This window comes from Panthera uncia (genome assembly GCF_023721935.1).
Source record: "Panthera uncia isolate 11264 chromosome E2 unlocalized genomic scaffold, Puncia_PCG_1.0 HiC_scaffold_19, whole genome shotgun sequence".
In the NCBI taxonomy this organism is placed as follows: domain Eukaryota; kingdom Metazoa; phylum Chordata; class Mammalia; order Carnivora; family Felidae; genus Panthera; species Panthera uncia.
The window spans coordinates 7807421-7819686 of record NW_026057588.1 but is presented as its reverse complement, the minus strand read 5'-3'; the positions used below and the strand labels follow the sequence as shown (position 1 = coordinate 7819686).

The 12266-nt window shown below is 54.4% G+C and overlaps 2 protein-coding genes across 2 annotated transcripts in view; one reads left to right on the top strand and one right to left on the bottom strand.

The window, feature by feature from the left end:
- Positions 1-170: 170 nt before the first annotated feature.
- PIH1D1 (PIH1 domain containing 1) lies at positions 171-5069 on the bottom strand. The gene is made up of 10 exons (XM_049620879.1): positions 4987-5069; positions 4017-4110; positions 3586-3652; positions 3061-3240; positions 1889-1950; positions 1719-1800; positions 1147-1276; positions 826-901; positions 396-539; positions 171-293 (listed from the first exon to the last, which is right to left on the bottom strand). Exons 2-10 carry the CDS (start codon positions 4104-4106, stop codon positions 252-254), a joined length of 873 nt encoding a protein of 290 aa, XP_049476836.1. The 5' UTR covers positions 4107-4110; positions 4987-5069; the 3' UTR covers positions 171-251.
- The window catches only part of ALDH16A1 (aldehyde dehydrogenase 16 family member A1), a 14922-nt gene continuing 7703 nt past the window's right edge, over positions 5048-12266 (top strand). The window contains exons 1-5 of the mRNA XM_049620871.1: positions 5048-5137; positions 10317-10419; positions 10960-11086; positions 11798-11976; positions 12063-12140. Coding sequence (XP_049476828.1) covers positions 5048-5137; positions 10317-10419; positions 10960-11086; positions 11798-11976; positions 12063-12140 — 577 coding nt within the window. The remainder of the gene's footprint in view (positions 5138-10316; positions 10420-10959; positions 11087-11797; positions 11977-12062; positions 12141-12266) is intronic.

The window sequence follows — 12266 nt, the reverse complement described above, 5'->3', positions numbered from 1 at the left end:
CGGCTCTGGGACCGCGTGCAACACGACGGGAGAGACTGGCGGCCAGGGAGGGGCTCTGGTGGGGAGAGGCTGAGGCCTCAGCGGGGACAGTGACTTCTCTGTGACTCCAGGACACGGTCCAATGTCCCTTTTCCCTCCCGCTCCCCGTGCATTCCTAGCCAGACACAGAACAAAGGCAAACATCTTTTATTTCCATTTTAGAGAAGCCACGAGCCTCTTCTCTCCACTTAGAAGCACAGAAAGAAAGCAGGTCAAGAAGACACCGACAGGAGGGGCATGGCCACCATCAATTGCTGAGGAGAGACAGGAAACAGATTAAGGATTCAGGACCAGGAGCCCAGGCCTCCCCAGCGTCCCCGCTCCCCCTGCACACCTCCCTCTACCTCCCCAGGTACCTTTCTCTTCCTATGGAAGGCTGCTTTGCTCTCCTCAGAGTTGATCCGCAGGGGGATATAGGCATCCAGGTGGTACAGCTGCTGGGGGCCCCCCAACACTACCCGGTTCTCCCCAATCTCCAGCGACAGCCCCAGAGCTCCATCCTGGGAATATTAATGGAGTGAGCCCACCCTTCCGTTCCCAGCAATAGGCCAATAATAATATGGACCAGGAACAAAAGCCTTGTGTGTTGTTGTTGTTGTTTTAATGTCTATTTATTTTTGAGACAGAGACAGCACGCGAGCAGGGTAAGGGCAGAGAAAGGAGGAGACACAGAATCCAAAGCAGGCTCCAGGCTCAGCGCTGTCTACATATGCCCAGCTCACTCTCCCTCGGAGACCCCAACCCTTCCAGACCTCATTCTCCCACTCTGGCCAGAGGTACACTCACCAGTTTGGGGAGGTCAATTTCAGCCAAGAGGAGGTCAGGGGCTTCCAGCCAAAGGTTCAGGTGAGGCTTCTCAGGGCTGCGAAAGACCAAGACCCAAAACTGAGGAGAGCCCACTAGGTCTCTGCCAAGGCTATTCTTTCCCTTTCTCCCTCCTACAAACCCTGCTGCCTCGGGGAGCCTTCTCAGTGGCCATCCTGCTTCCCCCCTCTTTGGGTTCCCAGGGCCCCAGGACACCGCCTCCTATGGGGAGGCAGGATTGAGGGAAGGATTCCAAAAATTACTGGAGAGACATGAGAGAGACAGAACCCAGCGAAGGCCCACCCTTCCTCAGGTCTCGGGGATTCGGGAGTGTATAGGTTTCCCAGCTCCTGGATCCGAGGACGCTGTTGGGAGCGGATATTTTGCTGGGAGATGGAGCCCAGGAAAGGTCGGTTCTTCAACATGCGCCACTCTGTGAGTAGGAAGCTCAGGGTCAAAGGTGGCTCAAGCGCGGGTTCCCTTGGCTTTCCTAGCCGTCCCCAAGCAGCAAGAGCCTCAGGGGAAACTCTCCGCCCCTCCCAGGATGCCAGGGATCTGGCCACACCCCCGAGCTTGGCTTCAGGAAATCTGCCCACTTTAGCCCCGCCCTTCTAGGGATATGGGGGGGCGGGATCTGTCGCCAGAGGTGCTCCTGGCTCCGCCCCCTGGCTAGCCAGACCCCGCCCCTTATCTGGCTCCTGGGCCAGTCCCATCTCCACCCCCACCCCCACCTTGGGAAGCCTCGCCTTCTCCCTGTAACCCGCAGCCCGGGGACCAAAACAATCCCTGCCCACACCAGCACCACCTTTTCCAAGGGCTGTCCCCGAGCTGCTCTGGCTCCCCGAGTCCCCGCTAGTGCAGGCCACGCCCTTCACCTGGATTCAGCTGAAGACTGTATTTGTCCTCAAGGCCCTCCCTGGCGATGGTGACCACGAGCTCCCGCAAGAAATCGCTGTTCTAGAAGTGAGAGAGGGAGATTTGCCGGAGGGCTCGGGATGGAGGGAGAGGCCCCAGCCCAGGCCTCACCCGCAGCCCCGCCCCCAACCTGCATCCTGCGGTAGAAGTCGCTGTTCACCGCTACGTCGTAGGCGGTACAACCCTGGCCTTCTGTGGGGAGAGAAAGGGGGTGAGACCCCCAGCCCTCGGTAGGAATCCCACCGCCCAGATACCGACGAGGCAAAAACGATAAAGGACAGCGGCCACACGAACCAGAAAGACCCAGGGACAGTTAGAAGGTGAGGGCTCTTGCCAGTCATACCAGCCTCCTCTCTACTGCTCTGGTCCTTTCCCACCACATCCCAGCAATGACCCTGCCCCTTCCCTGCTCACAGCCCTCCCATGGCTCCCCAGCGCCCCAGACGAAGGTTTGTGTCCTTCAGTCTGGCGCTGGAGGCCCTGTGTGGTCAGCTCCTCCCACCTGAAGAGAAGCTCACTTCTCTGTTGGGGACCTCGTCCCTTTAAACTTCTTCCAGTCTCTTCCAATTACTGACCGATCCAATTCAACCATTCTCTCCAGCCTCTGGACTCCTCGGTCCCCTCTGCCTAGAACCCTCTTGTGTCTTGGCCTGACACATTCCTTCGGTTCCTTTGCATCTTATATCTGCCACCTCCTCCAGGAAGCCTTCCTTGACTCCTCAGTTCGGGTAAAGAGCCCACCCCCCTCCAACTCCAGAGCAGCAAAGATCACACCATAATGAAATCGCATATGTCTTCTCTGCCCTCACCTAAGACTAGGAGTCTCTCAAGGGCAAGTTCTGGGTTGGATCAGTCCCTACTCCCCAGGGCACTGCCCAAAGCTTGGTCCCAGGAAGCTTCAGGGGACATACGTTAATTGAAAAAGCAAGCATATAGACACAGAAACTCAACAGAGACACGTGAGACAAGGCAGAGAGACAGAGACAAGGGAGAAGAGTGAAGAAGGAAACAGGAACAAGACTGAGAGCTGGTCTGGCCAGCTAATGAGGACACCCGCCCAGCTCTCCCTCACTGTGGGGTAGGGCAGGGAGAAGTGCCAGCCTGGCCAGGTGGGCAGAATGAGGACAGAACTACCCCGTGTAGCAGGCACTGGAGGCCCAGGAGGTTAGGTTTATGTCACAAGGAAAAGGGGGCCAGATTTCTAGGGGGAAAGGGGGAGGGGGATCTTGGGCCCTGGATCTTGGATCCTAGGGAAGAAAGGACCCAGGGAGCTAGCTTCCTGGGTCCCCCGAGGGCACTGACTTGCGTCCAGTTCTGCATGAGGCTCTCCCAGGCTCATGGGGATGCGAAACCCGGCTTGGTCTTCCTCCAGCATTTGAAGCAGCTCGTCCTCGGTCACATCAGCCGGAGGAGGGATGGAAGGAGAGTGACAGATGTTGATGAAAACCTTCCCTTCGGAGGAGTTGGTCTTTATGCAGAAACCTGGTGGAAATGGGTTTGTCCTGATGTCTGCCTCTGTGTGCGTCTCTGTCCTTCCCTTGATCTGCCCCTGCCTTGGGTCTCAGTCCTCTGCTTTCTGGGCCTGCTCCCCTCCCCATTCCTGGGATCTCTGACTCTCCTTCTATCTTTGAGTCTGTCCCCCAGTCACTCCTGTCCTCCTCCTTCTCTCTTTAGCTCTTGGTCCCTCCCCCTCTCCCTGCCAAAGACCTCTATACTCCATTATTCTGCCTCTCTCCTGCCTCCTCTGTCTGTGTCCCCTACCCCCAGTCTCTGTCCACCTCTCTCTGAGACTCAATCCCTCTCTCTCTGGCTTTCTGCCTTTCTTACCAGGTTGAGGTTGGATCTGTGTGGATTCTGGTCTGCTTGTCTGGGCTTGCTGGAGCTCCTTGGAGGCCTGTGTGAAGGAAAACACCCTCCAGTCACGGTGTCTATGCTATCAGACCCTCATTTGTTCTTCAAAAGTTTATGGAGAAATTTTGTGCATGTGAGATATGAGCAGAATAAGACATACTATGTCCCTCTCCTCCTTTGAGGACCCCTATGAACAATCCCAACCCCATCTGCATTTCTTCCAGATCCTAGCAAACTTGGAGCTAACCAACTACAATCCCACGTAGTGCCTTCTGGGAATGTAGTCCCATCTCAGAGCACCCGCGGGCGTACACACATATACACAACACACACACACACACACACACACACACACACATCCCCAGAATACCCAGGGACCCAGGACCCGGAGGCCGGTCAGTCCGCACCTGCCGCAGTAGCTCCTCGAAACGCATGGTCTCAGCGCCCATCTTCTCTGCCTCGCTTAGCTCGGGCACCAGCAGCTTCGAGTCCGCCATGGCCCTGGGGAAAAGACCTAGGCGTCCTCAGTAACTCCGACGTGAGCGGGAACCTTCGCCAGGATGCGAATTGTGGAGCCTGCTGCCAGACCCACAGCCGGCTCCTGGTGCCCACTATTCCGTATGAAAGTCTAAGAACCTGTCCTGAAACTGTAATTCCACTCAGACCAAATACGGCTGTCAAATCTGTTAGGAGCCAGTATTTCCAGATGCTCTCTACGTCCTACGTGCTATGTAAATGACAGCCACGCTTCTAGTCACTGTGTAACCAAGGATTTCTGCCGACCACGCTTCCGTCTGCCTCAAAAGCTCATTCACCAATCCTGCAACCTCATTACGTTCCGACCAATCATAATCTAAGGATTGAGCCCCGCCTCTCACCTCAACCAATCAAAACTAAATCCTGAACCTAGTCTCTAAATGCCACACTTCCTGTGCCGATTAAAGCCGTATTTCTCCTTCCCAACAACATCTAGCCAAACTACGGGGCAGTCCAGACTGGCACACTTTCAAAACCTTCATTTCAGTGTCCATCCTAAAAGATTCCCTTCTTATCTATGAACTATCGCTTCGTCCCAGAGCTAGATTCGATTCTCTAGTAAATACACTTCGGACTAAATATACTTCCTGTCCTCAGTATAAAAAAGGGTGGCGGGAAGAACTACACGGTCATTCTTCTAAATCTGGAGCACCCCTAACTACCGGCCAGACGCCCACATCTCGGTTCCCCGCCGCCCCCACTTTGAGGACTGCGCATGCTCCAAACTACACGTCCCAGCTTGGGAGGGCATGGGCGGGGCCACCGGGTCTAAGGTGGGGTTACGCTCTATCTCCCGTAGCCCCGCCCTTTGGGCTGGAGGGGGCGGTGTCGCCCTTCGACCTCAAGGTTCCTCTGGGCAGAGCGCCCCGCACTCCTTCGTGGAAAGCGGTCCGGGCGAGTGATGGCTGCGACGCACGCACAGCGCAGCACCCGAGAGATCTTCACCACGCTGGAGTACGGACCCGTGCCTGAGAGCCACGCATGCGCATTGGTGAGGGCCCGCCGTTCAGCGCTGCCCATTCCCGCCCCCTCCCCCCGAACCAGGCATCCAGGTCCAGTTTAGCGCGCGGACTCCCGTGATCCACCGCGGCAGCTCAGCAGCTCCGCCCTTCTCGGTTCCCGTGATTCTCGCCACCCCTTGGGACCCACCCTAGAAGGGCATTCCCTTAAGCCTTTGCGGTTGCTTCTTCTTAACCCTGGATCCTCTTCTGTTGTTTGGTGGTAGCTCTCCTGCTCCCTGGTACCTACTTTTTTTTTTTTTTTTTTAACGTTTATTTATTTTTGAGACAGAGAGAGACAGAGCATGAACAGGGGAGGGGCAGAGAGAGGGAGACACAGAATCGGAAGCAGGCTCCAGGCTCTGAGCTGTCAGCACAGAGCCCGACGCGGGGCTCGAACTCACGGAGCGCGAGATCGTGACCTGAGCCGAAGTCGGCCGCTTAACCAACTGAGCCACCCAGGCGCCCCTCCCTGGTACCTACTTGGGATGGCGTTTCCCCGATTGCTTCGAGGCCTCGGATTTCCCGGAGGCTCCCGTGGTTCTTCCAGCCCCCTCAGAACTTCCCAGGATCCCCCGGGACTCGAAATTCCTGTGGGGCTCCCTTGATCTTCCAAGGACCCTCAGAAGCCCCATAGACTTCCCCAGAACATCCTGTAGCTCCCATGATCCTGAGTCCCCCCACCCCCCCACCCCCGCCTTCCCATGGAGCCCCGGGATTCCTCAAGGGCCCCACCAATACTTGAGGGTCTCCTAGGATCTTGTGAACTCAGAACTCCAGAATACATCAGAACTAAACTGTAATTAACCTACACCCCCCAGAATATCCCCATGGGGCTCTCATGACCCCCTCACCCATCTCAGAATACCCCCCGTGGGGCTCCCGTGATTCTTCAGGGCCTCTTCAAATCCTCATGAGACTTCTGTGATCCCTCAGGGTCCCCCAGGACCTCTTGTGGTTCTTAGGGAGAAGTAGGGTGGCTCGAATATCCTGTAATTACCTAGCCCCCTCAGAATTCCCTCATTGGGGCTCTCATGATCGCACAGGGTCTTCTAGCACCCAGGAATGAGAAGCTTGGGCTTCTCTTCAAGGAGAGAAGAGGAGTCTAGAACCGTGGTCCAAGTGGAAGAAGATGAGGTCAGAGCCAGGAGCCCGCTGTGAAAATGGATAAGGTGGATAGGAGGGGATGAGGCAGGGGAACCGTTTGAGGAGTTGAGAGGGCAAGGGCAATGCCTGGGGTCCAGCTGTGTCTCCATCCCTCCACCACCACCGCCAGGGAGGAACCCAGGAGGACTAGAGTTGCAAGGAAAGACCCTGAGCGTGATTATCGCATGGTGAAAGTGTGAGGGACCCAGGGACAGCCTCGAGTTATGTGCAGGAGTCTGATGTTACTTGGGCCTGAGCCTTTCAGGACTGGAGACGGGGACCTGGGAGTCACCACCGTAAGACCATTGGACGGTGGGAGTGATGATCTGGGACAGAGCACACAGAATTCCCACACTTGAAGGTGGGCTTGAGATGGAATATACTGAAATAGCAATAATGTAGAAATAGCTTATATTTACTGGGTGCTTTCTATGTGCCAGCCTCTGTGCTCAGTGTGATCTCCTTTAATCCTCAGAACAGCTGTGGGAGGGGATGATTGTCATCCTTTTAGTGATAGCACACGGAGCCTTCAGGGGGTAAGTAATTTGCCCACGGCCAACACGGTTTAAAATAGGTAAAGCTGAGATTTGAACCTGAGCCCTCGGATTCACGGTTCCCCCACTGCCTCCCAAGCAAAGGTCTCAACCTTACAACATGTGGGCCCGATTCATCCAACAAATTGTTTTCTTTGGCCCGAACTTTATTTTTGAAAATGTAAATTCGTGGTCAACTAATTCCATGGAAACATCCCAGGATTCCAGCTTCTTTTGAAAATAAAATCCCAAAATTTGGCAATGTTTGGCTCACATTCCCTGACAAAAATCATCTGGATCCAATAGTGACTGTCTTTTCTAGGCAAGTTGTGAGTTCCCAGTCTCCACCGGGCCCTCTTCTCACACTAGCGTGACCTGCCAGGACCCCGTAGACATTCTTTTAGGGTTTTGTTTTTCTTTGGGAGGGGGGGATTTGCAAACTTCCAAAGAGAACTTGATACTATGAATTGCTATTTACTTCAGCTTCAGGAATCGTCAACATTTGGGCCAGAGTTGTACTCTTTTGTTTTCTCTTTTTTCTGGAATGATTTAAATCCCAGATGTCATGTTATCTTCCCATAAATATTTGAATCCTCTTTTCTAACTGATAAGAACTCGCTTGATAACATAACCCACCTGGCCATTTTTCACACTTCACACTAGCAGCCAATTCTTTAATTTTTTGAAATTTTTTTTTTTTAATGTTTATTTATTTTTGAGACAGAGAGGCTCCACGCTCAACGTGGGGCTGGAACTCACAACCCTGAGACCAGGAGTCCCACATTCTACTGAGTGAGCCAGCCAGGCGTGCCCCTAGGGGTCATTCTTTAATATCATCCAATGTCAGGGTGCCTGGGGGGCTCAGTCTGTTAAGCGTCTGACTCTTGATTTTGGCTCAGGTCATGATCTCACCGTTCGTGTCCCAGCCCCATACAAAGAGCCAGTTGGCAGGGGAAGAGAAAGATTAGGAGAATGTGGCACTTGGGATGCTAAGAGAAGAGAGAGAACATCTGTGGAAGGAAAAAATGGGAAGCGTGTCTCGGATTTAGCGAGGATTTTGGGGGGGGACAGGAGCAGGGAGAGAAATCTGAAGCAGACGTGGAGGGAGAGATTAAGAGCAAGTCTTACGCAGTGCTGCTCTCAGCGTGTCACGTGCATTGATCCATTTCATCCTCGACACAACCCTGTGAAGTAGGGAGGGGCTGGGATTATCCCCATCTTTCAGATGACCTTGCGGGGACCAGAGTGTGATAACACCCTGGCTAAGGTTGCACCGCTCAGTCCCAGAACCGGGTTTCGAATCCATTCGCTGCCGCCCCGTTGGCGATGCCTACGTGCCGCGCCTGGGGCTCAGCCCAAGAAGCTGCACCTGTGGGGCCTGTGTCTTCAGTGGGGGTCCACACTGCTCCTCTAAGTGACGGCCGCCGAGGGGGGAGGGAATGCCATCACACGGTTGGGTGCAGGGACTACCCGGCTTAGAAACCCCACCTTCCAAAAAGAACCCAATGGTGGCTAATACAGTGTCATGGGCGTTGCTTCCAGAGTCTTGTACGTCCCAAGGTATATGCCCCATCACAGGAATGTAGAGGACTCTGGGCACCTGGGGGCCTCGGTGGGTTGAGCGTCCGACTTCAGTTCAGGTCATGATCTCCCGGTTCGTGAGTTCGAGCCCCACCTCAGGCCCACTGCTGTCAGTACAGAGCCCGCTTCAGAGTTCAGATCCTCTGTCCCCCTCTCTCTCTGCCCCTCCCCTGCTCATGCTCTCTCTGTCTCTCAAAAATACATAGACATTAAAAAAAAAAAGGAACGCAGACAACTCCAGACGGCCTCAGTGCCCTGGCTTCCCATTGGATATTTAGGGTGTGTCCCCAGTTGTCCCGTTCAGGTGCAGTGGACCATTCAGGGGTCATTGTTGTCTGGTAATACAGCTGAATTGTCTCAGGTTCCCTGAGTACTAGAAAAGTTCACCTGAGGTCACTTCTGCATGGAGGAGAGCAGATTGTTTTGTTTTGTTTCGCTTCGTTTTGTTTTGTTTTGCTTTTTAATGTTTATTTATTTTTGAGAGAGAGAGACGGGGAGAGAGAGAGGGACACGGAAGCCAAAGCAGGCTCCAGGCTCTGAGTCGTCAGCACGGAGCCCGACGTGGGGCTCAAACCCAGGGACTCAAGATCACGACCTGAGCTGAAATTAGACGCTCAGCCGACTGAGCCACCCAGTCGCCCCAGGAGAATGGGTTTTATGAAGCCGCATGTCAAAGTCAGTAGGACAGCCCTCACATGTGGCTGGTGAGAACGTAAAATGGCACAACCACCATGGCAAACAGTCTGGTGGTTCGTCAAGAGGTTACGCAGAGAGTTGCCATATGACCCAGCCATTCCGCTCCTGGGTACATTCGCCTAAAAGAAGTGAAGGCGGGTGTTCAGACAAAATCAGGTACGGGAAGCTGCCTCAGCGGCACTGTGCACAGTAACCAGAAGGCTGAAACAAACGGAATGTGTCAAGTGATAATGAACAGACACAAAACGTAGCCTCTCCAGACAATGGAATGTCCTACAGCCACGAAAAAGGAATGATTGATACGTGCTACAACTTGGATGAGCTCCAGAAACCCCATGTTGGGGGCGCCTGGGTGGCTCAGTCGGTTAAGCGTCCAACTTCGGCTCAGGTCATGATCTCATAGTTTATCAGTTCGAGCCCTGCATTGGGCTCTGTGCTGACAGCTCAGAGCCTGCTTCAGATCCTCGGGCTTTCTCTCTCTCTCTGCCCCTCCCCAGCCTGTGCTTTCTCTCTCTCTCTCTCTCTCTCTCTCTCTCTCTCAGAAATAAGTAAACAGTAAAAAAGAAATTTAAAAAGCAAACCACCATCTTGGGTGAAAGAAGCCAGCCAAAGAGGCCACGTGTTGTGGGGTCCCGATTCACGTGGAATATCCAGAGAAGGCAAATCCGCAGAAACAGGAAGCAGATTAGCAGTTAGAGGCTGCATGAGGAAGAGAGAGCGACTGCCGGATGGGTGCCGAGTTTCGTTTTGGGGGGATGAGAATGTTCTGAAACTAGGTCGTGATGGTTGCACGACATTGTGAACGTACCACATGCCGCTGAATTGTACGCTTTGAAAGGGTTAACATGGGGGGTTTTATGTTTCATGTTGTTGTTGTTTTTTTTTTAATCTTTATTTATTTTTGAGAGGTGGGGGTGGGGGAGACAGAACCCAAAGCAGGCTTCTCGCATCAGCGCAGAGCACGATGCGCGGCTCAAAGTCATGAGCCGTGAGATCGTGACTCGGGTCGACGCCGGACCCTCAACCGACTGAGCCCACCCAGGCGCTCCATTTGTTACATGTATTTTATGTTTATGTGCATTTCCTTGCCACACCAAAGAATTGGCAGGTGGGGCAAAGGGGTGCAAGTGTCCCCCTCCCAGAGGACCCTGGGTAGGGACTGAACTCCCCTAGCTGCCTCTCAGACGTTGTTCTAAAGTGTCTTTGCCTCCCCCAGGCCTGGCTGGACACCCAAGACCGGCACTTGGGTCACTATGTAAATGGAAAATGGCTAAAGCCGGAACGCAGGAATTCAGTACCTTGCCGGGATCCTATCACAGGTATGAAGCGTCCCCCAGTTGTTCGGGGAGGGAGAGGCAGGCATCCATATCCCCAGTCGTATCTACCAACAACACCCCATCCTCTTTGCTCAGGGCCCTGAAGGCAGGAAGTAGCCAGTGGGGGGAGAAGCCCAAGATTTCTGGCTCTTCCTGTTAAAGTCATCCAAATAATAGCCCCAAGTGCCTGTGGATGCTTTTTGAAGTCAGTGTCTACCAAGATCCCTTCCTTGATTAATATATTTATATATTTTTAGCGTTTTATTTATTGTCGAGAGAGCGAGCGAGCGTGCGAGCCGGGGAGGGGCAGAGGGAGAGGGGGACAGAGGATCTGAATCGGGCTCTGCACGGACAGCGGCGAGCCCGATGCGGGGCTCCGACCCACAAACCGTGAGATCGTGACCTGAGATGAAGTCGGATACTCAACTGGCTGAGCCACCCGGGCGCCCCTACAACCAAAATATTTATAATAGAGTGGGGCTGGGGACCAGCTCTGCTGCCTGGGGGGGGGCACATCTGGGGTCCCTCCATTCATCTCCCCAGGAGAGAACTTGGCCAGTTGCCCCCAGGCACAGGCTGAGGACGTGGCGGCAGCGGTGGACGCAGCAAGGACTGCATGGGAGAACTGGAGCGGACTCCCTGGAGCCTCTCGGGCCCAGTACCTGACCAGGTGATGCGGTTGAGGTGTGGACCTTGGGAGGCGGGGGACAAGATGAGACCAATCACTCCTGTAAAAGTGAATGAGACAGTCGGGGCAGGCACTGCTGGTTCATGAGGGAGGAGGGGGCTGGGGACCAGGACTCCTGTGTCTCACCCATGGGCTCCCAGCCTGCCAGCGCCTCAAGCAACCACTTGAGACTCTGGGAACAAAGACTCTCTTTCCCGATGTCTCGATGTCTCGCGGAATTGATTGCGTAGCTAAGGCTCACATTCCCAGCATGCTTTGAGCCTGTAGCAGCTAAAGCATCCGTCCACCAGGACTAGTAATGACGAAGCTCTGTTTCCCAGAATAGCCTCGGGCCTCATCGAGGCCCCATTTTCCTGGCGGTTCATTGGGGCTGCTGGAGCCTCAGCGCCACCCGTTTTCCATCATACTCTTGGAGCAACTAGAGACCAACATTCCATTTTCTAAAATGCAATTGAGATGAAAGGTTGAATTTCCAATTTCTCAGCACCTTTGGGGGTTGCGGGCGGCCGAGATCTGCAAAAGGCACCCTCGGGTTTTGTGTTTCTCGGACTACATTTCCCATAAATCTTTGGTGCTCTTCACCTCTGGTAAATGGTGGCGGCGATCATGGGGATTGTAGTCCAGGTATGTAGGGGGTGTTCCAGGACTCTGAGAGGCAATGGGAAATGACTCTCCCCCTGGCTTTCTCTACAGGCTGGCCAAGATGATCCAGAAGCACCAGCGGCTACTTTGGACCCTGGAGTCCCTGGTGACCGGGAGAGCCGTTCGAGAGGTTCGAGACAGGGATATCCCACTGGCCCAGCAGCTACTCCAATGCCATGCGGTCCAGGCATACACCCAGGAGGAGACGCTGGCAGGCTGGGAGCCCATGGGTGAGACACAGGAGTCCTGGTCCCCAGCCCCTTCCTCCCTCGTGAACCAGCAGTGCCTGCCCCGATTGTCTCATTCACTTTTACAGGAGTGATTGGTCTCATCTTGTCACCCACGTTCTCCTTCCTTGAGATGATGTGGAGGATTTGCCCTGCCCTGGCTGTGGGTAATTGATGGGCCGGGTCTGAGAAGGACGGTGCTGATGGGGCCTGGACCCCTGGGTCTGAGGGAGGAAGGGGCTGGGAGGCCTTGACCCCTGGGTCTGAGGGAGGAGGGGCTGGGGGGCCTTGAC

What these genes read in the sequence shown, in the direction of transcription:
- PIH1D1 (XM_049620879.1), bottom strand. Translation starts at nt 4,106, where the DNA reads ATGGCGGACTCGAAGCTGCTGGTGCCCGAGCTAAGCGAGGCAGAGAAG. An exon ending in ACAGATCCAACCTCAACCTG is followed by an intron (nt 3,241 to 3,585) that starts GTAAGAAAGGCA and finishes CATTTCCACCAG; the next exon opens with GTTTCTGCATAAAGACCAAC. An exon ending in TCATGCAGAACTGGACGCAA is followed by an intron (nt 1,951 to 3,060) that starts GTCAGTGCCCTC and finishes CTCTCCCCACAG; the next exon opens with AAGGCCAGGGTTGTACCGCC.